This window comes from Sceloporus occidentalis, unplaced genomic scaffold (assembly GCF_023333645.1).
Source record: "Sceloporus occidentalis isolate IW3139 unplaced genomic scaffold, rSceOcc1.0.p SCAF_39, whole genome shotgun sequence".
Classification (NCBI taxonomy): domain Eukaryota; kingdom Metazoa; phylum Chordata; class Lepidosauria; order Squamata; family Phrynosomatidae; genus Sceloporus; species Sceloporus occidentalis.
In genome coordinates this window covers 8,531,594-8,556,240 of record NW_028317019.1, presented here as the reverse complement: position 1 = coordinate 8,556,240, position 24,647 = coordinate 8,531,594, and the positions used below count along the sequence as shown (strand labels likewise).

Sequence of the window (24,647 nt, the reverse complement as noted above, 5' to 3'; positions counted from 1 at the left end):
TCTTTAGTTGACACTGAGGTCTGGGGCATGAAGAGGTATAGTTGGGTGTCATCAGCGTACTCCATGCCTCCAGATGATCTCTTCCAGCAGTTTCATGTTTATGTTAAACAGCATTTGGGACAGGATGGCACCCTGGAGAACACCAGATTTAATCTCCCTCTTAGAGGACCAACTGTCCCCAAGCATCACCATCTGGAATCTACTCAAGAGATAGCACCAGAACCACTGCAATGCAGTGCCCCTGATCCCCAATTCCCTCAGGTGTTTCAGAAGGATACCATGATTGATGGTACTGAAAGCCACTGAGAGGTCCAAAAACACCAGCAGTCACACTTCCTCGTCAGTACTCAAGCGGAGATCATCTACTAAGGTGACCATAGCAGTCTCGACTCCGTATCCGGTCCTGAAGCCAGTTTGAAATGGGTCTAGACAATTTGTTTCATCCAAGACTGCTTGGAGTTGAAGAGCTCAATCACCTTGTTTAGAAATGAAAGATGGGAGACCGGTCTGTAATTGTTCATGTCCAAGGGATCTAGGGAGGGCTTTTTCAGAAGTGGCTGTGCCTCCGCTTCATTTGAGCAAGATGAAAAATAGCCCTCCCTAAGGGCCTGAACAGACAGGCCAAAATAAAGCTGCTTCGGAACACTTTGGAGGTATGCTGTTTAAATGCTGCATGCGTCCTAAGATACCAGAAGCCACACCAAAGTCATGCTCCAGTCCTAAGGACTGGGGGGTAGCTTTGGTGCAGCTTCTGGCCTCTTAAGATACATGTGTCATTTAAACAGCATATTCAGTGAGTCACTGGACACCTCATCTATAGCCTCTCCAATAACGCCGGCGTCCAATTCAGCTCTTATCTGAGAGATGTTATCTGTGAAATGGTCATTTAAAGCATCACAGTGAGGGGTGGAAGGCTCTAATATTGAGTTCCGGAGGGAAGATGCCTGAGTCATGTCCCAGATCCCCCCCCCCCCTTTAACCGTCCCTCTATGCTTCTCTTCCCTTGGCACTTTCACTCCTTCACTCCTTCACTCTCTTCCCTTAACCTACATCCCTTTGGGGGGGGAGGTCCAAGGCCCCCCAGGGGGGACATTCTTTCTCGGGCTGAGGATCTCTCTACTGGTCCTTCTCAGCAAGGTTGTTGTGAAGGGAAAGGTATGTATGTGTGGGGGTGCCTAATCCTGTGGGTCTTCAAGCCAAGTTCCTAGGTTGCCAGGGGAGGGTCAGTTGTTTCCCCCCATCTCCCTCCTCTTGGATTTGGCCTCTACGTCTCTTCTCCCCCCAGACATAGCCCCCACCCCCAGAGATACCCCCCCCCCATGTTGTTTCTAATGCTATTGAAGCCTATGCTGTGTGATGCTCTGTATTTGGCACAAAAACCTCGCCCAAAAGAGGCATCAGAAGGGAGGGTCTCTCCTCTGCCCCACTGCAGGAGGAAGGGGGCTCCTCAAAGCCCTTTTTACCTTTGGATCACCCTCCCCTCCATGGCCATACCTCTCTCCAAGGGTCCCCCTGCACCCTTTCCTGGAAGTAAAGGACCTAGAAACTGTTGTACATTCACTGGTAACTTCACAACTTGATTTCTGTAATGCGCTCTACATGGGGCTACCCTTGTGCCTAGTCCGGAAACTTCAACTAGTGCAAAATATGGCAGCCAGGCTGGTCGCCGGAAAAACTAGGAGTGACCAAATAACACCCATCCTAAAATCTCTACACTGGGTGCCTATTCATTTCCAGGCACAGTACAAGGTGTTGGTTATAACCTTTAAAGCCCTGCATGGCTTGGGTCCAACCTATTTGAGGGATCGCCTGCTCCCACATAATCCGCCCCGCACCCTCAGGTCCTCTGGGAGAAATCTATTGCAGCCTTTAAAAACCAGGGCCTTCTCTGCAATTGCTTCCAAACTATGGAACGGCCTGCCAGACGAGATCCGTCAAATTGCCAGCTTAGACAACTTTAAAGAAGCTGTCAAGACGGATCTCTTCCGGCAGGCCTCTCCTGAATAAAAGTGCCGGCCACAGAATGACTTCCCCCCGCATCATGTATCAGCCCACCGCTCTGTCCTCGTATTTTTATTGTGTTTTTAATAGATATTTTAATTGTAACATGTTTAATCCTGTTTTAATGGGGGGAATTTGGGACATAATTTTGTAAATGTGGATTTTAATGTGTTGTGAGCCGCTTTGATTGTCTCGTCACAGAAAAGCGGGATACAAATAAAAGTTTTATTTATTTATTTATTATTTATACACCCCCCCCCCCCAGTACCTGGGCCCCAAGGAATCCCCCAAGGAGGGGCTGGGAAGGAAAGAAGAACAGGAGGCCTGGCAGACCCCTTGCTTTTCTTTGGGGGAAGAAGAGGGGCTTCCTTCCTTCTTCCAACACCCCAACTCTCCCCAGAAGACCCTCCAGCCATTCCTCTGTATGGACGAGAGCTATCCCCACTTCCCTCCCTCCCTCTGAACAGACTGTGAGGGCAGTAATGGCTTCAGGGGCTCAGACTGTGCATGCATAGATGCCCCAAAGGCCCCTCCCCAGCATGCACAGGGATCGAAAGGCCCTTGCTGCTGCTGCTGCTTTTTCCACTGTCGGCCTTTGGAAGAAGGGAAGGAGTACGCCCTTCCTTCCTTCCTTCCTTCCTTCCAGAATGGAGCCCATGCTGCAGAGCTGGACTAAGGAGGGAAAGGCTGGGAAGGCTCTGCTTTGTACATATAGCTCTCTCTCTCTCTCTCTCTGTGTATAAATGTGTGTGTGTTTGCCTCTGTTTTTGTGGCTAGAAAAGGATCTAAGGCCTGAGGAAAGAAGAAAGTGTCAAATTTGTGCAAATGCAGAACTTCTGTGCATCAGTGAGTACAGTGTGTTGAAACAACAAAGAACTTTATTAAGAACACATAGTCAGAAATTCAGTATTTAAGTCAGAACTGCCCACCCCAAGCCAAAGAATACATTTAAACCCCAAAACCTAAAACTCCACTCTCTTCCAAACCTAGCCCCCACCTCCAATACGCACAGTCTATGCCCCACAGGTAACAAGGCCCCTTTTGCCATTCCCAGAGACTAGCCCTTTCTGTTAATATTGGCCTCTAACTTTCATCAACCAACATCCCACAAATTCCAAGAGCTATCATTGCCATAACTATACTAGCCAGCTGCAACAAATCCGATTCCACTATTCAGCTAACCTATACCACGATCAAAAATCCCCAGTCAATTTTATAAACTAAAGCAATGATATATACTAATAGCAATTAAAACCTAAACCTAACAAAATACAACTTTAAAGTATAAACAGACATACAGACAGACACACCTAACAAAAAACATCACAATTCTTGACAAAAATAATGTTAGTTCACTTCTGGGATTTGTGTGGCTTCTCTCCTGTGTTGCCTCTCCGATGCATCACTAGGACTGACTTCCGAGAAAAACATTTCCCACAATGCTGGCATTTGTATGGCTTCTCTCCTGTGTGGCCTCTCCGATGCATCACTAGGACTGACTTCTGAGTGAAACATTTCCCACAATGCTGGCATTTGTATGGCTTCTCTCCTGAGTGGACTCTCTGATGTGTCACTAGGTCTGACTTCTGAGAGAAACATTTCCCACAATGCTGGCATTTGTATGGCTTCTCTCCTGAGTGGACTCTCTGATGTGTCACTAGGACTGACTTCCGAGAAAAACATTTCCTACAATGCTGGCATTTGTATGGCTTCTCTCCTGTGTGGACTCTCTGATGTGTCACTAGGTGTGACTTCTGAGAGAAACATTTCCCACAATGCTGGCATTTGTATGGCTTCTCTCCTGTGTGGCCTCTCCGATGCATCACTAGGACTGACTTCTGAGAGAAACATTTCCCACAATGCTGGCATTTGTATGGCTTCTCTCCTGAGTGGACTCTCTGATGTGTCACTAGGTTTGACTTCTGAAAGAAACATTTCCCACAATGCTGGCATTTGTATGGCTTCTCTCCTGTGTGGACTCTCTGATGTGTCACTAGGTGTGACTTCTGAGAGAAACATTTCCCACAATGCTGGCATTTGTATGGCTTCTCTCCTGTGTGGCCTCTCCGATGCATCACTAGGACTGACTTCTGAGAGAAACATTTCCCACAATGCTGGCATTTGTATGGCTTCTCTCCTGAGTGGACTCTCTGATGTGTCACTAGGTCTGACTTCTGAGAGAAACATTTCCCACAATGCTGGCATTTGTATGGCTTCTCTCCTGTGTGGACTCTCTGATGTTTCACTAGGTCTGACTTCGAAGAAAAACATTTCTCACAATGCTGGCATTTGTATGGCTTCTCTCCTGTGTGGCCTCTCCGATGCATCACTAGGACTGACTTCTGAGTGAAACATTTCCCACAATGCTGGCATTTGTATGGCTTCTCTCCTGAGTGGACTCTCTGATGTGTCACTAGGTCTGACTTCTGAGAGAAACATTTCCCACAATGCTGGCATTTGTATGGCTTCTCTCCTGTGTGGACTCTCTGATGTTTCACTAGGTCTGACTTCGAAGAAAAACATTTCTCACAACGCTGGCATTTGTATGGCTTCTCTCCTGTGTGGACTCTCTGATGTGTCACTAGGGGTGACTTCGAAGAAAAACTTTTCTCACAACGCTTGCATTTGTATGGCTTCTCTCCTGTGTGGACTCTCTGATGTCTCACTAGGTTTGACTTGCAAGAAAACCATTTCCCACAATGCTGGCATTTGTATGGCTTCTCTCCTGTGTGGACTCTCTGATGTTTCACTAGGTCTGACTTCTGAGAGAAACATTTCCCACAATGCCAGCATTTGTATGGCTTCTCTCCTGTGTGGACTCTCCGATGCATGACTAGGACTGACTTGTAAGCAAATTTTTTCCCACAGTGATGGCATTTATATGACTTCTTTGTTGTGTGGATTCGCTCACGACTGACAAGTTCTTCTGTAAAGGAGAACAATGACAGAGAAGACTGAATCTCAGCATTAAGAGAGGAAGGTGTTACCCCAAGATTTAGCCCTACGTTCACCCCTCCCTATTTCAGGTTAAATTAATAAAGTTGGTGTGAGTGACCCGACATGACCCTGTTCTGGATGCCCCCAAATCCATATAACGATTGTATCCTAACTTATAGGAGCTTGCAAAGAAGAGATTGTAGGGAAACTGCCATAAGGAAATCAGTCGAAGCAGAAAATCAGGCAGTTAAAAAATTCTATTAAACATATGTTAAAACATTTTGATTGAAAAGTGGCATCGTATCTTGTGAGACGGCCATAGAGTCCTGATCCAGAGCCCAAGGCATGATGCAAGTTAACTGCAGAGGATGCTTCATGCTGTGTGACACCAGGAGATGACTCACAACCAATACAGTATACAGCTCACATGCGGATTGATGTGGGTTGGAGTTGGGTGTAGAAGAGATTATGAAGTTGATGGAAGTCGGTGAGGAGAGCTGGTACATATTTGTTTTCTATTCCAACTCAAGATAAAGAACCTCCAAGGACTTGGAGGAAATCAACTGTGTCTATGAGTTCTTTTTAAGTGTGGCAAATAGTCAGTGCATTGCCAATACCTATATCTGGAGATTTTCTTCTGTTCTCTGCTATGTTATTGTTGATCTCTGGGAGTGTCGCCTTCAGATTGTGCTATACATTGGCTTGTGAATGGGACCCAAATTCAGAGCCAAGAAGGACCTGAGAACCAGTGTGATGATCCTTTTTGGCTGAAGAATTTCCACCAAGGACCCACTGCATTTAATTCAGTTTCAGACAATTCTTTCCCCACCCAGGAAACATTCTAAAGCAATTTAAACCAGCATCAGCATCAGTCCAGTTGCAGAGAGACACTCCATTGGTTTACATTGCTAAACACCTCACTACACTCGCCAGCCTCACTTGTCATGGGAGTTACTGACTTCTCTCCCCATTCTGGACCCTCAGCAATTGCAATCAAGTTCCATCTAGGTAATGTATTACCATTAGCAAAGCCTTGCACTATTCACCACGACCACCTTTGTTACCTAGTTCTTGTGTATGTTCATGAACACTTAGATGTATGTGTGTGTGTGTGTTTTGCTTTCCCCTTAAATAAAACACAGAAACCTATTTGAAATGCCTTTGGAATTCTGTGTGCTTTGGGGCCTGATATAGTTGGGATGAATCCCGAGATCACTGTTGCCCCAATCTCTCCTTTGAGCTAAGCATGAAATTTCCCTAAAAGCATAGCACTTGGGAGTATCCTCCCCAGACTCCAGCATTTCAGGTAACAAAGCACTTCTGGAATCAACCATGGAGCCAAGCAAGCTCAGGTTGGAAAAGAAACATCAGAGAAAAAGGAAATTTTTTCTGTCCCTCTTCATAGACATTGCTCATAATTGCTAAATATGTTAGAAAACAAGGGCCTGAACCAGTTCTCACCAGTTCAGGTCTTAAAATCTATCGAGTTGGTGGCTGCCTCCCAATCCCCAAGGCCCCTCTCCTGGCCCTTCCTAGAGATCCCTTCCTGTCTGCACAGAGCTAGGCAATCCTGGCTTTGCTCCTGCCTTCCCCTCCTGGCTCCCAGAGGCCTGATCCCCTTCACTTACTCCCTCTGCTCTCCAACCTTCACTCTTGCCCATCTGCACTGCTTCAGCATTTCACCTTCACCATCTCTTTCCTGCTTTTCTGTTTTTCACATTCCCTCCATCTCTCTATCACAGACACACACCCACAGAGTGTGATGCACAAAAGGGACACTTTGAGACTCATTTCTTGAGAAAGGCAGGACAATCAATTTACAAATAATGCATTAGGAAAAGCAGAATAAAGGGGCTGGGACCTGGATTCCAATTTTGGTGAGGTTCAAGGAGAGCCTTAAAACAGCTTTAAGACAACTCCAAGACAGGGATGGACTACTGTTGGGGATTGGGGAGAGTCACATTGGCTGCCACAGGATCTTGAGGCAACCCCACATTGTGTCGCCTAAAAATATGGTATAATATTTTGCCCCTCAATATCCCACAGCATCCCTTTGGGGAAGAGGAGGCCATTTGGCACTGCTGGGCCCTCTCTGGGCCATTGCAGGGCCAAGGGAGGCCTTTTTCCCACAAAGCCTCTCCAGAGCCTGGAAAAGTGGAAACAAAAGCCAGGAAACTTGTTCAGGAATGGGCTGAGGACCATTTAGGGGCAAAAAGCTTTAATATCCATGGCTCCTTCCCACAAAATTCCAGAATTAGCAGTTTAGGGTTGGATAGCCTTACAAAGTGGAGAACACTAGTGCCTCACTAAAACTAAAAATTCCAAGATTCCACAGGAATATGTTTTGACAATTAAATAATGTGTGAAAGGGAACTAGGAATGGTAGTAGAGCACAAGTTGGGCATGTGTCAACAGTGTGATGCAGCAGCTGAAAAGGCCAATGTGATCCTAGGCTGTATCAATAGGAGTACAGTGTCAAGATCAAGGAAAATAATAATGCCACTCTATTCTGTTTTGGTAGGGCTCACTTGCAATAATCCTGTGTCCAGTTCTGGGCACCACAAGTCAAACAAATGCTGAGAAGCTGGAGCATGTCCAGAGAAGGAAAACCAAAATGTTGAATGGTCTGAAAACCATGCTCTCTGAGGAACGACTTAGGGAGCTGGGTATGTTTAGCTTAGAGAAGAGAAGGTTAAGAGGGGACATGACAGCCCTATTGAAATGTTTGTAGAGATGTCATATTCAAGATGGAGCAGGCTTGCTTTCTGCTACTCCAGAAAAAGAACATGGAACAATGGATGCAAGCCACAGGGACAAGAGATTCCACTTAAACTTCAGGAGGATCTTCCTGACAGTAAGAGCTCTTCAGCAGTGGAATATAGGCCCAGTACTGACCATGGGAAAGGGGTGGTCTGCATCTGCCCCTTTCCATGGAGGATTTGAGCCAGGGCAGCGATACTGGCAGCCAAGAGGCCCCAATCCACCACAATTCCAGGCCATGGAGAAGCGGCAAAATGCTGCTTCCCTGTGGCCTGGAAATGGATGTCCTTGGGGTTTCATGCCCCTGGACACCATGGGAGCCAGAGCTATGGCAGAAAGGGGCCTCTCTCCCTGCCATCATTCTCGCAGCCGTTTGGTGGCTGTGAGAACGAGGTGCGTGCCCAGAAGGAGCTCTTTCAGGTTTAGATATGGTGCGTGCGTGACATCATAATAGCAGTGCCCATGTACACAGGGCGCTGGCATTATGGCGCTGCTGGTATGTATTAAGGTTAGGGAGCATGTACATGATGCGCTCTTCCCAACCCTAATACCGGTGCTGGTACGCCGCTTGTTGACGGTCTGTACTGCGCCATATTCCCTCAGAGTTTGGTGCTCTTTCTTTGCAGGTTTTTAGACAGAGACGGGATGGCCATCTCTCGGAGATGCTTTGAATGCCTATTCCTGCATGGCAGAGGATTGACCCGGAGGGTCCTTGCAGTCTGTTTCAACTCTTTGATTCAATAATTCTAAAGTGGAATTATAGCGTTCTGACATTGAATTATGAAAGGGCCCTCAGTCTCCACAGGAAGGGCAATGGATTCAGCTTCCTTACCCACAGAGGCCACATTTTCATAATTCTCCATCATCACAGAACTGTACATAAGTTTCTGCTTCTTTGTCAACAGTTTCCATTCCTCCTCGGTGAAATATATCGCCACATCCGCAAAGGTCACCTGCAATAGAAAATAGCCCTCATCCAGAGAATGACCAATAAAAGGGGGGGGGGGCACATGGTGCATTGCAAATATTATTTCAACACTTCAGAATTCAGTCCAGCAAATAAACTTTAAAGTCTGCAAGCAAGCAAAAAGCTAAAGCCTCTGAGATCCAGATTGTCTTGAACCCTTTCAATATAATATACAATATAATAAAGAATATAATTTAGGCCATTTCTGGGATATTATTGATTGATTAAGATACTGACTATCCAGACATGTATAGTACATTTAGTCACCAATGAATTATAGTGCATTTAGCCATATCTCACCTAATTTCAGAGGCAAATTTCATTTTTAAAAAACTGTTCTGGGGAGTACTCTGGCCTTGAGGGCCACTGGGTCTACCCTCAGTTTAGCTCCAGATATATTCTTCCATATCCCTCAGCATTTCAGAGATGGGGAAAGAAAGACACATCTGGATAAGCAACACCAAAAGGGGGTCAAGATGGCCAAAGTTGTTAATGATGAAGATCACAAAAGTGAGGAAGGGTACAGCAGTTTGATTTGGCCCCCAACTCCTGGCAAGGGCAAGACCCTGCCCCTTCTCTCCTCCCTTCTCCTCTTTTGAGTTGTTGAGCTGCACACATCTTTTGAACTTGGAACACATTTTGCAGCAACTGAACTGAAGGGACAAAGTGAGAGGAGGAGAGAGAACTAGGACATTTTCAAAGCCCCTGAAAAAATGAGGTGACAGAGGATTAACCAGGACTCTCTCTGCCACACTGGGACAGTATGTTCTCCGCTTGCTTTCATGAGGTGGCCCAGCAGGGACACAAATGAAACTAATAGTCAGAAAATTCTTCTCTATGATATAATAGCAGCAAGGTCAGTGTTTGCAAAACAATGGAAAAAAGAAGAATGTCCTACAATTGAAGAATGGGGATTGAAAATGTTAAGATTTTTTCGAAATGAATAAATGGACTTACTTTGTAAATAATAAATCATTAGATAGTTTCTATAAAGAGTGGAATGTTTGGAAGGAATATATTAAGTAATGGAATGTTTAGGATGAGTACTGTAGAATATGCCAAAAGAGTTGAAATGATATTGGAAAATATGAAATATAGAACATATGAAGGTAAATATATGAAGAAAAATAAATAAACAACACAGTGGTGATATTGATAACATAGTATATGGTATAAGGTGGAATGAAAAAAGTATAGAAAAGTAACGTGATAACGGGTATACAAGCCTTTATTCAGAAGTATTAAGAAGCCATTGGTAAATAGTTGGTAAAGAGATAAGAGTTCAGTTAAAATAAAATGGTTTTTATTTTTTGAGAGATCTGGAGAACCAGGAAGTTTATTTAAAGAAATCTACATAAGTCTAATAGATAAAAGGGTTTGCTTGATAATGTAATTGGATTGTCATATGTCTTTTTGTCATTTGTAATTTTTAATATTTTCAATAAAAACTTTAAAAAAAGAAATTAATAGTCAGGGTGGCAACTTACAAAAGAGTTGTTGTACCTCGGCAACCTCTTTCTCTTGGAGCCCAACTCCCTCCGCTTGGCCCCTGTGTCGGCCATTAGGTAGAGAGGTCTTGGTGGCCTTGCACTTGGATCACGTCCAGCAAAAGATACCCCAAAGCAGTGTACAAGGGGGCCAAGATGAAGTTCCTGAGAAAAGAGACCAGGGTTAGGCTTGGTTTGGCAAGAAACCCTGCAGCACTCAAAGTCACAAAGATTGTCATCCTGCTGGTGACATATGCAGGTCACATATGCTTTCCTTCTGGCTACCAAAACACAGCTGGATCCTTCTCTAATACCTCACACTCAACTCTCCCACCATGGTGGACCCTCATTCTCCCAGTGGCCAAACCAGTTGCACTCCATTGACCAGTGAAGCCGCTGGCCAGGCAGGGCAGGAAAGGAGCTCTCTCTTCTCAAGTTTCTTCCCTTCCATGGTAACCAGCCCTCCTCCCAGGATCAGGGGGCATCAGAGGATTGAGCTGATGGGAAGGAAGCACCCAATTCCCATGGCAGCCTTCTGCATGCAAAAAAGTCACAATTCGGAGAGTGTCTCTTCCCATGTGGAGAGTGCCCACTTTCCAAACTGTTGCCTGGCCATCTTGGCTTGGGAATATCCTGTTCCAGGCACATGCTGGCCTAAATCCTAGTCTGTATCCTATGCTTAATCCTGATCAGAGTAGAATCACTGAATTGGTTGGATTTATCTATATGTGGACATCAGCAGTCACTTATGGGTTGAGTGAGTCTACACTCAAGGGTTAACCAACAGGATTCAGGACTCCTCAGATTTTTAAATGCAGGAATGCAAATTTTTCAGGCTGTGTCATCATCACTGATGAGAATTTGACTTCTCATTCACACAGAGGAAGAGGAGGAGGACCTGCTTTATGTCCCAGGTGGAGAAGCTCTAGCTCCTGGGCTGGATAAGACCTGCATTACCTTAAGGATCTGATCCATGGCCTCCCCTCATCATGGCCCCTCCTAATTTACACACTGGTGAAAATAATTATTTTATTTTTGCAAATGAGACCATTTATCTGAGCTTAACTGCTGTGTTTATATTTCGGTCAGAGATGGAGCATGAGGTGTGCATCACCTCTCTTTGTTTCCTGAAGGCACGCAGAAATTGATGCATGTACATTTGTGTGCACTGTTTCTGAATGAACCTATTGTCAAAATCACATTCACTTCACTTTACCTTGCATGTTTTTAAAAAGTCTGCACAATGCTGAATGTGGTGCATTTGAAAAAACAAAAGTCTATAAATGTATAGGTCTTTGATGGAACATTGCACCCTGGACTGTGGTCATTTTTAAGAAGTGAAATCATATGTAAATTCCATGAAACAAATATCTCACAAAGCTCGAGTAAACAACACGTACACACAGTCCCCACACAAAGGACTTACTGTGTGTCTGGGTCTGGAAATCTCACTTCCACCTTCTGGGAAGACAATGCTGCCAGAGACTGAATTTGGGGCTTTATGCCTGCAAAGCATGGGCTCATTCTCTCAGCTGCAGCCCTTCCACACAATCCTGGACTGAAACATCTAAACAAAGGTCCTCTTCCAGCTCCAGGAATAAAGGCCTACCTTCAGTACAAAGACCCTGATTCTTGCAGCCCCAGAAAGGCCTCTTCTGCAGTCCTTTATGGCCGGAGCTTGCCTGGGTCAGAGGCCGTCTCCTCAGCCGTGGAGAAGGGTTGCTCTGAGTGCGAAGGAGGAGGAGGTCCAAGGGCTGAGGGAGGGAAGGCAATGGGAAAAGGTCAGTGCCAATGGCCATGGAGGGCAGAAGGTGACAATACCTAGGAAACTCCTCTGAGTCCCAGCCATTCTAGGAATGAGTGGCAGGAGTGAGTCCAGGGGGCTGAGGGGTCTCCTTTCCCCAAGGAGGAGGCAAGGACCGGTGAGACCCTCCCCAGCTAGGGCCCAAAGGGGGGGGGTCTCTTTCTCTATCTCTCTCTCCCAGCCCCCAAAGCCCAGCCTCCCCACTGGCCCTGGGTCCCCTGCCTCCCTTCCTCAGACCCCCACAGGCCCCTTCCTTCCTTCCTTCCTTCCTTCCTTCCTTCCTTCCTTCCTTCTCCCCAAAATGGAAGGCCAGAGGCACAAAGGGACACACTTCTTTCCTTTTGGCCCAAGGAGCCTGGCCTCCTTCTCTCTTTGGAGCCTCAGGAGAGAAAGAGAGGCCTCTGTTCAACTGAGACTCAGAGAAGGTTCTGGAACATTATTCCCCACAATCACAAGCAGCACAAAATGGCCTCCTGAATCTCAGCGCTTGACAGTTAGCAGTTTGAGGCCTTCAGGGAACCCAAAATGGAGGATGAAAGTCGGAAGGGACCCCAAACAGGATTTCTGATCCTAAAGAAAGGTTTTCCTGATGGCACCCGATGGCTGTGAGAATAGAAAAAGTCCCCAAACAGGACTTCCAAACCTTAACAACACCAAAACATTTTCCGGAAGCTATTGAAAGGAGGAACCTGATTCCCTCAATTACAATCAATAGTGAAAGATATTGATATTAATATTAAGAGTGCCCATTGTCCACAACCCAGGTCAGGTCTTGACTGCTCAGGGAGGCCAGTCCAGCTGCAGGTGGCCCTCCGTCTATCCATCCGTCCGTCCTCCTTTCCTTCTGCATTCCTCCTCTTTTCCCCATCATCAGCCCCTTTCCCAAGAAGGCTGCATCCGCACTATAGAAATAAGGCATTTTGATACCGCTTTAACCAGTCAGTGCTATGGAATCCTGGGATTTTACCTTTGGGACACTTAGCCTTCTCTGCCAGAGAGTTCTCATTCCACAACAAACTACAAATCCCAGGATTCTATAGGATGGAGCCAGGAGAGTTAAACCGGTTTTGAACTGGATTATTTCTGTAGTGCAGATACAGCCTGAGTCGGTTGTAAAAGGATAGAAGCACCCAAATTGAATTTTTATCCTATTAAAAATGGTTTTGATTTTTAAAAATATAAGCAGTTTGTTTTTCTGACTAATCCTTATTCTTATTTTTGTTGTTTGTTTGTATGTTTGTCTTGGTCATATGAGTTATTCTGATCTGCCTCGTTCCTTCTCCCCTGAAAATTTCTCAATAAGGAAACTGGGGAGGCTTTTAAAACCTCCCAAAGGAGCCACTTTTGGCCTTTTTTGGGGAACAAGCCTTCTCTTAGAAGCCAAAGACCGATGTTTGTGAAGAAGAAGAATAAGGCTTGTATTAAAACTCTCCTACCTATTTCTGGTCCCTTTTAAAACCCATGTTCCCCAGAAGGAGCAGAGCTGTGTAATAAGAAAACCCTCTCAGAAAAGAGACACAAAAGACACACAAAGGGACACACTTCCTTCCTTTTGGCCCAAGGAGCCTGGCCTCCTTCTGACTCTGGAGCCTCAGGAGAGAAAGAGAAGCCCTCTGTTCAACTGAGGCCTCAGAGAAGGTTCCGGAATATTATTCCCCACAGTCACAAGCAGCAGAAAATGGCCGCCAGAACACAAGGAGGCTGGGACTGAGACTCCAGCCAATCAGGGCCAGGGATGGAGGGAGGGACTGGGATTCCAGCCAATCAGGGCCAGGGATGGTGGGAGGGACTGGGATTTCAGCCAATCAGGGCCAGGAATGGTTGGAGGGACTGGGATTCTAGCCAATGAGGGCCAGGGATTACTCATAAAGGTATAAGTCTGAGTGCACTTAAATAGAGATGCCTACACATACATATACATATATATACACAGATGTACAGATGTATATACACAAACACACATGCACACATCCATCTGTTGTTGTCCATTGTTCTAGACCGTTGTTCCAGGTGATGCTGGAGAAGAGGCCCTGCCTCCAGCGGAACCAGAGGCTGCAGGCGATGAGGAGAGGGACTCCTTGCCCAATGCATCGGTCACCTGGAGGGCCAGCACCAGGAAGGTCACAAAGGCCCCATTCCCACTCCCTCATTTGCCCTGGATAGAACTGGGCAGATCCGGCTGCCCCATAACGAATCTCCCCAGAAACAAGTTCCTACTACCCTTTACCTCAATCAGGGTAATCTACCCCCTGAACTTGACCCAATCATGACCGGGGCTGAGTTCATATTTGTCGGCAACAGGGAAGAGCCGGTTGTTTTCAAAAGGAAAGGGTCCATAGTCCGCTTTCAGAAAAAATGCACTAAGGGGGATTCGTCCTGGATCTCTTGTGCAAGCCCCTGATCGAGTTGTGTTAAAATTGGTGTGAGTGTGAACTTCCAACTTTTAAACCGGTTTGGGAACCAGGGTAAAATGTAGTCTGAATGGCCCCTACATTTAAGGGTGAAGGGAGCAAGAAACAACAAGCAAAGTCTAAACACTTCCTTTGACCATTGCAGCGTTGGAGCGTGTCGCCACCCTTGAACTGTCAATCACTCAACTGCAGCAAGGCCAGGAGCAGCAAAGAATGTGGCTATACAACTCAGTGTGTGGCGTTTCCAACAACAATGATGTGGGCCTTCCTTTTCTTATTTTCAAATTTCTTATTACACTGAGATATTACCATGATAGTATTTAAATTACCAAATATCGACCAAATATTAACTATTAATTTAACAGGATTTTATTACCCTTTTCTTCAAATGTTTTAAGACAACTCCATTCCATTTCTAAATATCCTTTTGATTTCCCTCTTCGTAAGGCAGAAACTATATCCATATTTCTAGCTTCATATTTCTTAATCAACCAATCTTCGATAGAAGGATTAATTGTAGATTCCCAAACTTGAGCAAATAAGATCCTTGCACATGAGACCATATATAAAACAATTCTATTGTATTTTACTGACTTTATGTTGTGTGTCATGTTTAGTAAAAATAAATTTGGTTCAAAGGGAATATTTATATCCAGAACGTTTTGGATGCTTCCATGAATCCTTTGCCAGAATCCTTTAGCTTTAATGCATGTCCACTTCATATGAAAGAAGCTTCCTTCGGGTTCCCCACATTTCCAGCACTTAGTATTGCCAGTTTTGTATATCTGGTGGGTTTTTGGGGGGTTAGATACCACTTGAATAACATTTTGATGTAATTTTCTTTATAGTTTTGGCACAGAGTGAATTCATTTGTTCCTTTCCATGATTTTCCCCATTTCTCTACAGTTATAGTTTTATTTATATCACATGCCCATCTTACCATGCTGTGTTTAATAATTTCATCTTCTAGATCTCTTTCTTTGAATAGTTTATAATATTTGGATATGTGTTTACCTTTTTTGTCCATCATAATTTTATCTATTTCATTGTTATCCATCGTTAACTAAAGAGCTTTATTATCTGCCTTAAAACGATTGTTTAATTTGTTGTATAAAAACCAATCCTTCATGTTTCCTCTTTCATTAACTTCTTCCATAGATTTCGTATTGTATTTTCCTTCTGGTGTTTTATTTATTAAATCTCCGTATCTTAGCCATGGAGTATCTTTGTTCTATTGAAATAGGCTTCTTGCAATGACACCCAAAATTGATGTCTCATTTTATACCATACTTTAAGCAATGATCTTCTTATAACATAATGGTTAAAAGTATTATTATCTTTTGGTTTTCTATACCACATATATGCATGGATACCAAGATTCAGGTTAGCTTTTTCTATATTCAGTAAAGTCTTGTTTTCTAATTTGAATCATTCTTCTAACCATTTGAGACAAGCTGCATAATAATAATACAGCTTAAAGTTTGGTAAGTTACATCCCACCTTGAAGCAAAGATCATTTACTAAGGCAACCATAACAGTTTCGACTCCGTATCCCATCCTGAAGGCAGTTTGAAATGGGTCCAGATAATCTGTCTCATCCAAGACCGCTTGGAGATGAAGAGCAACTATCCTCAAAATTATGTTGGTTAGAAATAGAAGACAGGAGACCGGTCTGTAATTGTTCATGTCCAAGGGATCTAGGGAGGGCTTTTCCATAAACGGCCGTAACACTGCTTCTTTTAAACATGATGGAAAATAGCCCTAAGTAAGAGATGTATCTATGATATATTTCAGGTGATATAAAAAGGGCAAGGGTTGGGAGGGCAAGTTCTCCTCTTCACACTTAAAAGGAGCTTGTCCACTTCCTCAGTACTTAGATTCAAACTGATACAGTATGATCTTACTCATGGACACCTCACTTATAGCCTCCGCAATAATGCTGATGTCCAAGTTGGCTCTTATCTGAGAGATATTATCTGTGAAATAGTCATTTAAAGTATCATAGTGAGCTGTGGAAGGCTCTAAGAATGGGTTCCGGGGGGAAGGTGCCTGAAACAGGTCCCAAATCCCCCCCCCCCCCCCGCTCCGACTTCAGCAGTCCCTTTATGCTTCTCTTCCCTTGGCACTTTCATTCCTTTCAGATGCCCCAAAGACCCCTTCTCAGCATGCGCAGGGATTGTAAGGCCTTTGCTGCTGCTGCTGCTGTTTATTCCATTGTCGGCCTTTGGAAGAAGGGAAGGACTACAGCCTTTTTTCCTTCCTTCCGAAATGGAGCCCAAGCTGCAGAGCTGGACTCAGGAGGGAAAGGCTGGGAAGGCTCTGCTTTGTACATATAGCTCTGTCTCTATGACTATATATGTGTGTTTGCCTCTGTTTTTATGTCTGGGAATGGAGCTGAGGGCTGAGGAGAGAAGAAAGGGTACATTTTGTGCAAATGCAGAATTTCTGTACACCAATGAGGCCAGTGTGTTGAAACAACAAAAACTTTATTTCAAACACATAATCAGAAATTCAGTGTTTAAGTCAGAGCTGCCTTCCCCAAACCAAACATTAAAACCACAAAACCTAAAACATCACACTTGTCCACACCTGCCCCCTCCCTCCAATTCCCACAGTCTATGTCCCACAGATAACAAGGCCCCCTTTGCTATTCCCACAAACTAGCCCTTTCTGTTAACACCTGCCCCCAACTTTCTTCAGCCAACATCGAACAAATTCCAAATGCTATCATTCCCATAACTATTCTAACCAGCTGCAGCCAATCCCACCCCTCTGTTTAACTAACCTATTCCACCACCATGATCCCCACTCAAATTTATAAACGAAAGCAATAATCTATAATAAAGGCAATTAAAACCTCAAAATAACAAAATATAATTGAAAAACATAAACAGGCATATGGACACACAAACCTAACACACGAAATCACAAGGGCTTTTTCTTATCACCACAAGATTTAAAATGTATTCTTTGTTTTGCTTCTTGATAAATATAATGTTAGTTCATTTCTGGAATTTGTGTGGCTTCTCTCCTGTGTGGACTCTCTGATGAGCCAATAGGTATGGCTTTGAAGAAAAACATTTCCCACAACACTGGCATTTGTAAGGCTTCTCTCCTGTGTGGACTGTCTGATGTGACAATAGGTGTGACTTGGAAGAAAAACATTTCCCACAACGCTGGCATTTGTATGGCTTCTCTCCTGTGTGGATTCTCTGATGTGCCAATAGGTTTGACTTTGAAGAAAAACATTTCCCACAACGCTGGCATTTGTATGGCTTCTCTCCTGTGTGGATTCTCTGATGTGCCAATAGGTTTGACTTTGAAGAAAAACATTTCCCACAATGCTGGCATTTGTTTGGGTTTTCTCCTGTGTGGACTCTCTGATGTGCCAATAGGTATGACTTGGAAGAAAAACATTTCCCACAATCCTGGCATTTGTATGGCTTCTCTCCTGTGTGGACTCTCTGATGTGCCAATAGGTTTGACTTTGAAGAAGAACATTTCCCACAATGCTGGCATTTGTATGGCTTCTCTCCTGTGTGGACTCTCTGATGTGCCAATAGGTATGACTTTGAAGAAAAACATTTCCCACAATGCTGGCATTTGTATGGCTTCTCTCCTGTGTGGACTCTCTGATGTTTCACTAGGTTTGACTTTAAAGAAATACATTTCCCACAATGCTGGCATTTGTATGGCTTCTCTCCTGTGTGTACTCTTCGATGCATGACAAGGACTGACATGTAGGCAAAACATTTCCCACAATGCTGGCATTTGTATGGCTTCTCTCCTGTGTGGACTCTCTGATGTCTCACTAGGTCTGACTTTGAAGAAAAACATTTCCCACAATGCTGGCATTTATGTGGCTTCTCTCCTGTGTGGACTCTCTCGTGAGTGACAAATTCTTCTGTAAAGGAGGACAATGACAGACAAGACTGAATCTCAGTGTTAAGAGAGGAAAGGGTTACCCCAAGATTTAGCCCCACGTTCATCCCTCCCTATTTGAGATTAAATTAATAATGTTGGTGTGAGTGAACTGAGCATGACCCTGTTCTGGATGCCCCAAATCCATATAATGACTGTATCCTTACTCAGAGCTACCAAAGAAGAAATTGAAGGGGAACTGTCATGAGGAAATCAGTAGAAGCAGATAGTCAGGCATTTGAAAAATATTCCAATATATATATGTAAAAATACTTTGATTGAAAAGTGGCATCATTTCCTGTGAGATTGCCATAGAGTCTTGAGTCAGAGCACATGGCATGATCCAAGCTAACTGCAGAGGATGCTTCATGCTGTGTGGCACCAGGAGATGACTCACAAACAATATAGTATACAGCTCACATGTGGATTGATGTGGGTCGGAGTTGTGTGTACAAGAGATTGTGAAGTTGATGGAAGTCAGAGAGGAGAGCTGGTACATATTTGTTTTCTATTGCAACTCAAGCTAAAGAACCTCCAAGGACATGGAGGAAATCATCTGTGTCTGTGAGTTATTTTTAAGTGTGGAAAGTGCTTAATGCATTGCCAATGCCTATATCTGGAGATTTGCTACTGTACTCTGCTATGTTATTATTGAACTCTGTGTGGGCAGGAAGGAAAGCCAGAATCAATTGGACAATATTAACGGACAGCAAAGAAAGAGGAGGATTAGGGATGCCAAATTTGAAATTTTATTTTTATGCATGTTGCTTGGAATGGATAACAAAATGGGTGGAATTAAAGGATGAGCAATTATTAGATTTAGAGGGATTTAATCTAAGATACGGGTGGCACGCCTACATGTGGTGGAATAAAGTTGAATTAAACAAGGAATTCAAAGAGCATATTGTAAGGAAAGCACTATATAAAGTATGGATAAAATATAAGGAAAAATATTATACAAAGTTACCAGAGTGGGCTTCTCCTCATGAAGCAATATTAAAGAAGGGCAGGATTGAGGGAAGAGATTGGCTAAAATATAAAGATTATGTAAAGATAATAGAGGGGAAAATTACAATGAAATCTAGGGAAGAAATGCTAAAAGAGGGAATTAAAATAGATTGGTATTTATATTACCAATTAACGAAAAAATATAAAGCAGACAGAAAAAATGTTGGTATAACGTTAAAGAAACAGAATTAGATGTAATATGGATGGATAAAGATAAGAAAAAAATAACAAATTTCTATAATCTAATTTTGAGGCTTGAATTGGAACAAGAACAAATTAAGCATTGTATGATTGTATGGGCACAGAACATAGGGAAGAACATACAGTACGAGGCGTGGAAAAGAGCTTGGGGAAAAGGATTTAAAATTTACATTGTGTATGGATCTAAAAGAAAATTTCTACAAAATGATGCACAGATGGTATATGACACCGAATAGATTAGCGAAAATATATAAAAAAGATAGAGGAAAATGTTGGAAATGTGAACGAATTACGGGAAGTTTTTTCCACATGTGGTGGAGTTGTCCTCTGATTAAAAAATTCTGGAGAGAAGTACACAAGAAAATTGAAACAATTATACAATTGGAATTCCCTCTGGTCCTGGAGCTCTGTCTTTTAAACATAGTAGAAAATAAGGATTTAAGACCAAAATTGAAACCATTATTATATTTAATCACCTCTGCCAGAATAACAATTGCCAAAGTCTGGAGAAATAAGGAAGTACCTAAAGTGGAGCATTGGTTAGGAAAGTGTCTAGAAATCATAGAAATGGATACCATAACTTTGAAATTAAAAGATGAAACACGAGAAGAAGATAATTTAATTTGGCTGAGAATAAGAGAATTGTTTCAAAAGGGAAAGGTTAAATAAGGTAATGAGTGAAGGGAAATCATGTTAGATAGGTGATACCATTGCTGTGTAGAATTATTGATATAGAGTCAATTATTGTATAAACTTAGGATTTAAGCAAAATAGAATGAAAGACGATGAGATAAGGAAGTAAGGATGATAGATCTTTGAGAAATAGAGAGTTTATAGCTAATAAATAAGCAGTAAGTGAAATAGAAAGTGAGGGGGTGGGTGGGGGAGGGGAGGGTTAAGAAATATTGGAATAAGAATTTGGAAATGTTTTGGTACTGCCCTTTTTATGTTGTAAATAATTTCAATAAAGATTAAAAAAAAATATTGAACTCTGAGAGTGTCGCCTTCAGACTGTGCTTTACATTGGCTTTGAATGGGACCAGAATTCAGAGCCAAGTAGGACCTAAGAGCCGGTGTGACAATCCTGTTTGGCTGAAGTATTTCCACCAAGCACCCATTTCATTTAATTCAGTTTCAGACAATTCTTTCCCCACCCAGGAAACATCCTAAAGCAATTTACACCTTTTTGAATGCTCGGTTTCTGCCCCCAAGCAACAATTTCAGTATAAATACCATCCCCAACTGGCTGTTCTTCAGCATCAGTCCATTTGCAGACTTACACTCCGTTGGTTTACATTGCTAAACACCTCAGTACACTCACCAGCCTCATTTGCTATAGCAGTTACTGACTTCTCTCCCCATTCTGGACCCTCAGCAATTGGAATCAAGATCCATCTAGGTAACGTATTACCATTAGCAAAGCCTTACAGAATTACCACTCCCACCTTTGTTACCTAGTTCTTGCATGTGGTGCGTGAACACTTATATGAGTGTGTGTGTGCGTGTGTGCATGTATTTTGCTTTTCCCCTAAATAAAACACAAAAACCTATCTGAAATGCCTCTGGAGTTGTGTGTGCTTCTGGGCCTGGTATAGTTGGGATGAATCCCGAGGTCACTGTTGCCTCAATCTCTCCTTTGAGCTAAGTATGAAATTCCCCTAAAAGCATAGCACTTGTGGGTGTCCTCCCCAGACTCCAGCATTTCGAGTGACAAAGACCTCTGGAATCAACCACGGAGCTAAGAAAGCTCAGGTTGGAAAAGAGACATTAGAGAAAAAGGAATTTTTGTGTTGCCCTTTCCTCTCTTCTTAGACATTGCTCATAATTGCTAAATGGAACCCTTAATATGTATGAAACCAAGGGCCTGATTTCAAGTTCATTTCTTAAGTTCACTGCTCTACATGGGGCTACCTTTGTACCAAGTTCGGAAGCTTTAGTTAGTTGAAAACGCGGCAGCCAGATTGGTCACCAGAACATCTAGGTCAGACCATATAACACCAGTATCCCTACATTGGCTGCCAATTAGCTTCCGGGCGCAATACCAAGCATTGCTTATTACCTTTAAAGCCCTACATGGCTTGGGCCTGAGCTACTTGAGGGAACGCCTCTCCCTACACCATCCGCTCCACACTCTCAGAACATCTGGGAAGAATCTATTAGATTACCCAAAGGTCAGGCTAAGAACAACTTCTCACAGAGCATACACAGCCATGGCCCCCAAGTTATGGAACAACTTGCCGGAGGAGATCCGTCTTAACACCACCTTGGATGCTTTCAAGAAAGGACTTAAGACGGATCCCTTCCGGCAGACTTACCCAACTGACCTCTTGTAAAGAACTTAAGGAAAAATTCCACTTCTGATCACAACTGTGCATTTTAAATGATGTTTTTATTTGTCCCAAATTCAGTTTTAACCGTTTTGTTGTTTTACTGTGTGTCAATTAGATGCTATTGTTGTTTTGTGGCTATTTTATGAACAGACCTTACTGTCAGGAAGTTCCTTCTAATGTTGAAGTGGAATCTCTTTTACTGCAGTTTGCATCCATTGTTCTGTGTTCTAGTCTCTGGAGCAGCAGAAAACAAGCTTGACATTCCTTCAAATATTTAAACAGGGCTAACCTTCTCTTCTCCAGTCTAAACATCCCTAGTTACCTAAGTCGTTCCTCATAGTTTCAAATCCTGCACCATTTTAGTCGCCCTCCTTTGGACATGCTCCAGTTTCTCCACATCCTTTTTGAATTGTGGTGCCCAGAACTGGACACAATATTCCAGGTGGGGCCTGACCAAAGCAGAATACCATGGCACTATTACTTCCCTTGATCCTGACACTATACTTGCAACCTAAAATTGCATTGGCCTTGTTAGCTGCCACATCACACTGTTGACGCATGTTCAACTTGTGGTTTACTTGGACTCCTAGATCCCTTTCACACGTAGTTTCATTCAGCCAGGTGTCCCCCATCTTACATCTGTGCATTTCATCCCCCTCTTAAGCCTGATCCCCTTCCCTTTTTCCTTCCGCTCTCCAACCTTTCCTCTTGCCCATCTGCACTGCTTCAGTATTTCACCTTCACCATCTCTTTCCTGCCTTTCTGTTTTTCACATTCGCTCCTTCTCTCTATCACAGACACACACCCATTTATGTGATGCATAAAAGGGACACTTTGAGGCTCATTTGTTGAGAAAGGCAGGATAATCCATATGCAAATTACTCATTGGGAAAGGCAAAGCAAGGGGGCTGGGACCTGGACTTGTTTTGGTGAGGATCAAGCACCAGGGAGCAGTATTAAGACATCTCTAAGACAGGGATGGGCTACTGTTGGGGATTGGGGGCGTCACATTGGCCCCCAGGGGATCTCAGGGGCAACTGCACATTGTATTGCCTGAAAATAGGAATAAAGTTTTGTGCCTCAGTATCCCATTGCATCCCTTTGGGGAAGTGAAGCAGAATCTCAAAAGGCTGGAAGAGGGCCAAAAAAGGAAACATACTCAGAGATGTGCTACCATTTCAATGAGAAATGCATTACTGGTAATCTCCATGCTGTCTTCCTACAAAATCCTAGCATTGGTGAGATATCTGGGGGCAGAACTTAGTTTCAGAATTAAAAAGTCCTTTCCTTCCACCAAAACGTTTATTGAGAAACTCAGGCAGAAGGGTCCATTAATACATCTAAGCTGTCCCTGAAGAGTCTAAACCTTTTCCCTCCGTCATTAACTACCTTCACACTCCTTCCTTTTCCTCCCCTTCAGCCCCTAACCAGCCCGGCTGCCAAGGTACCTATGGCCTTCTTCTTCTACCGTTCACAGGCGCCTCTCCCCCCGGGGGCATGTCTGCCACCCAGAGTTCACAGACCAGGCAGTTAATAGCCTCCACAACTGCTTCCCTTCCCCAAAGCCATTCTAGGCCCCAATATCCTTACCAACTACTTAAAACTACTAGCATTTAAACTACTAACAATCCCCCCTAAACCCCAATACCATTCTGGATGAACCACAGAACCTGCTTCTGACAATTGGCAGTTTATAATACAGTATTTGGAATCCTTATAAAGTGGAGAGCAATAGTGCCTCACTAAACTACAAATTCAAATATTCTACAGGATGTTGCTATCACAATTAAACTACGCTTCAAAGGGATCTAGGACTCCTAGTAGACCACTAGTTGAACTTGGACCAACAGTGTGATGCGGCAGCTAAAAAGGCCAATGTGATTCTAGGCTGCATCAATACAAGGATAGTTTCTAGATCAAGGGAAGTAATAGTGCTGCTCTATTCTGCTTTGGTCAGGCCTTACTTGGAATAATCCTGTGTCCAGTTCTGGCCTCCGAAATTCAAAAAGGATGTTGACAGGTTGGAACATGCCCAGAGGAGGGCAACTAAAATGGTGAAGGATCTGGAAACCATCAAGCCCTATGAGGAGCGGCTTAGAGAGCTGTGTATGTTTACCCTGGAGAAAAGAAAATTAACAGCGGATATGATATCCATGTTTAAATATTGGAAAGGGTCGTATTGAGGATGGAGCAAGCTTGCTTTTTGCTGCTACAGAGAAAAAGAGACACCACAATGGATGCAAACGACAGAGAAAGAGGTTCCACCTGACCATTAGGAGGAACTTTGGGACAGTAAGAGCTCTTCGACAGTGGAATATACTCCCTTAGAGTTTGGTGGAGTTCTCTTCTTTGGAGGTCTTTAAACAGAGGCTGGATGGTGCTTGGAATGTGTATTTCTGCATGGCAGAAGAGGGTTGAACCTGATGGCCCTTGTGGTCTATTCCAACTCTATGATTCTATAATGCTATTGGATTCCGGTTCCTTACCCACAGAAGCCACGTTCTCATAATTCTCCATCATTATATGATTGTACATCAGTCTCTGCTTCTTCGTTAACAGTTTCCATTCGTCCTCGGTGAAATATACTGCCACATCCGCAAAGGTCACCTGCAACAGAAAATAGCCCTCATCCAGAGAGTGACTAAGCAAAAGGGGAGGAAAGCACATGATGCATCCAAATATTATTTGATCACTTTAGAATTCAGTCCAGGAAATAAACTTTAAATGCTGTCAGCAAGAAAAAAGCTACTGCCTTTGAGATCCAGTTTGTCTTGAATCTTTTCAATATAACCAACAATATAATTTAGGCCATGGCTGGGA

The 24,647-nt window shown here is 43.5% G+C and overlaps 1 protein-coding gene across 1 annotated transcript in view; it reads right to left on the bottom strand.

The window, feature by feature from the left end:
• Positions 1–24,647, bottom strand: part of LOC149290528 (uncharacterized) — a 92,195-nt gene that overhangs the window by 45,053 nt on the left and 22,495 nt on the right. Inside the window, exon 4 of the mRNA XM_089489372.1 lies at positions 3,392–4,819. Coding sequence (XP_089345498.1) covers positions 3,392–4,819 — 1,428 coding nt within the window. The remainder of the gene's footprint in view (positions 1–3,391; positions 4,820–24,647) is intronic.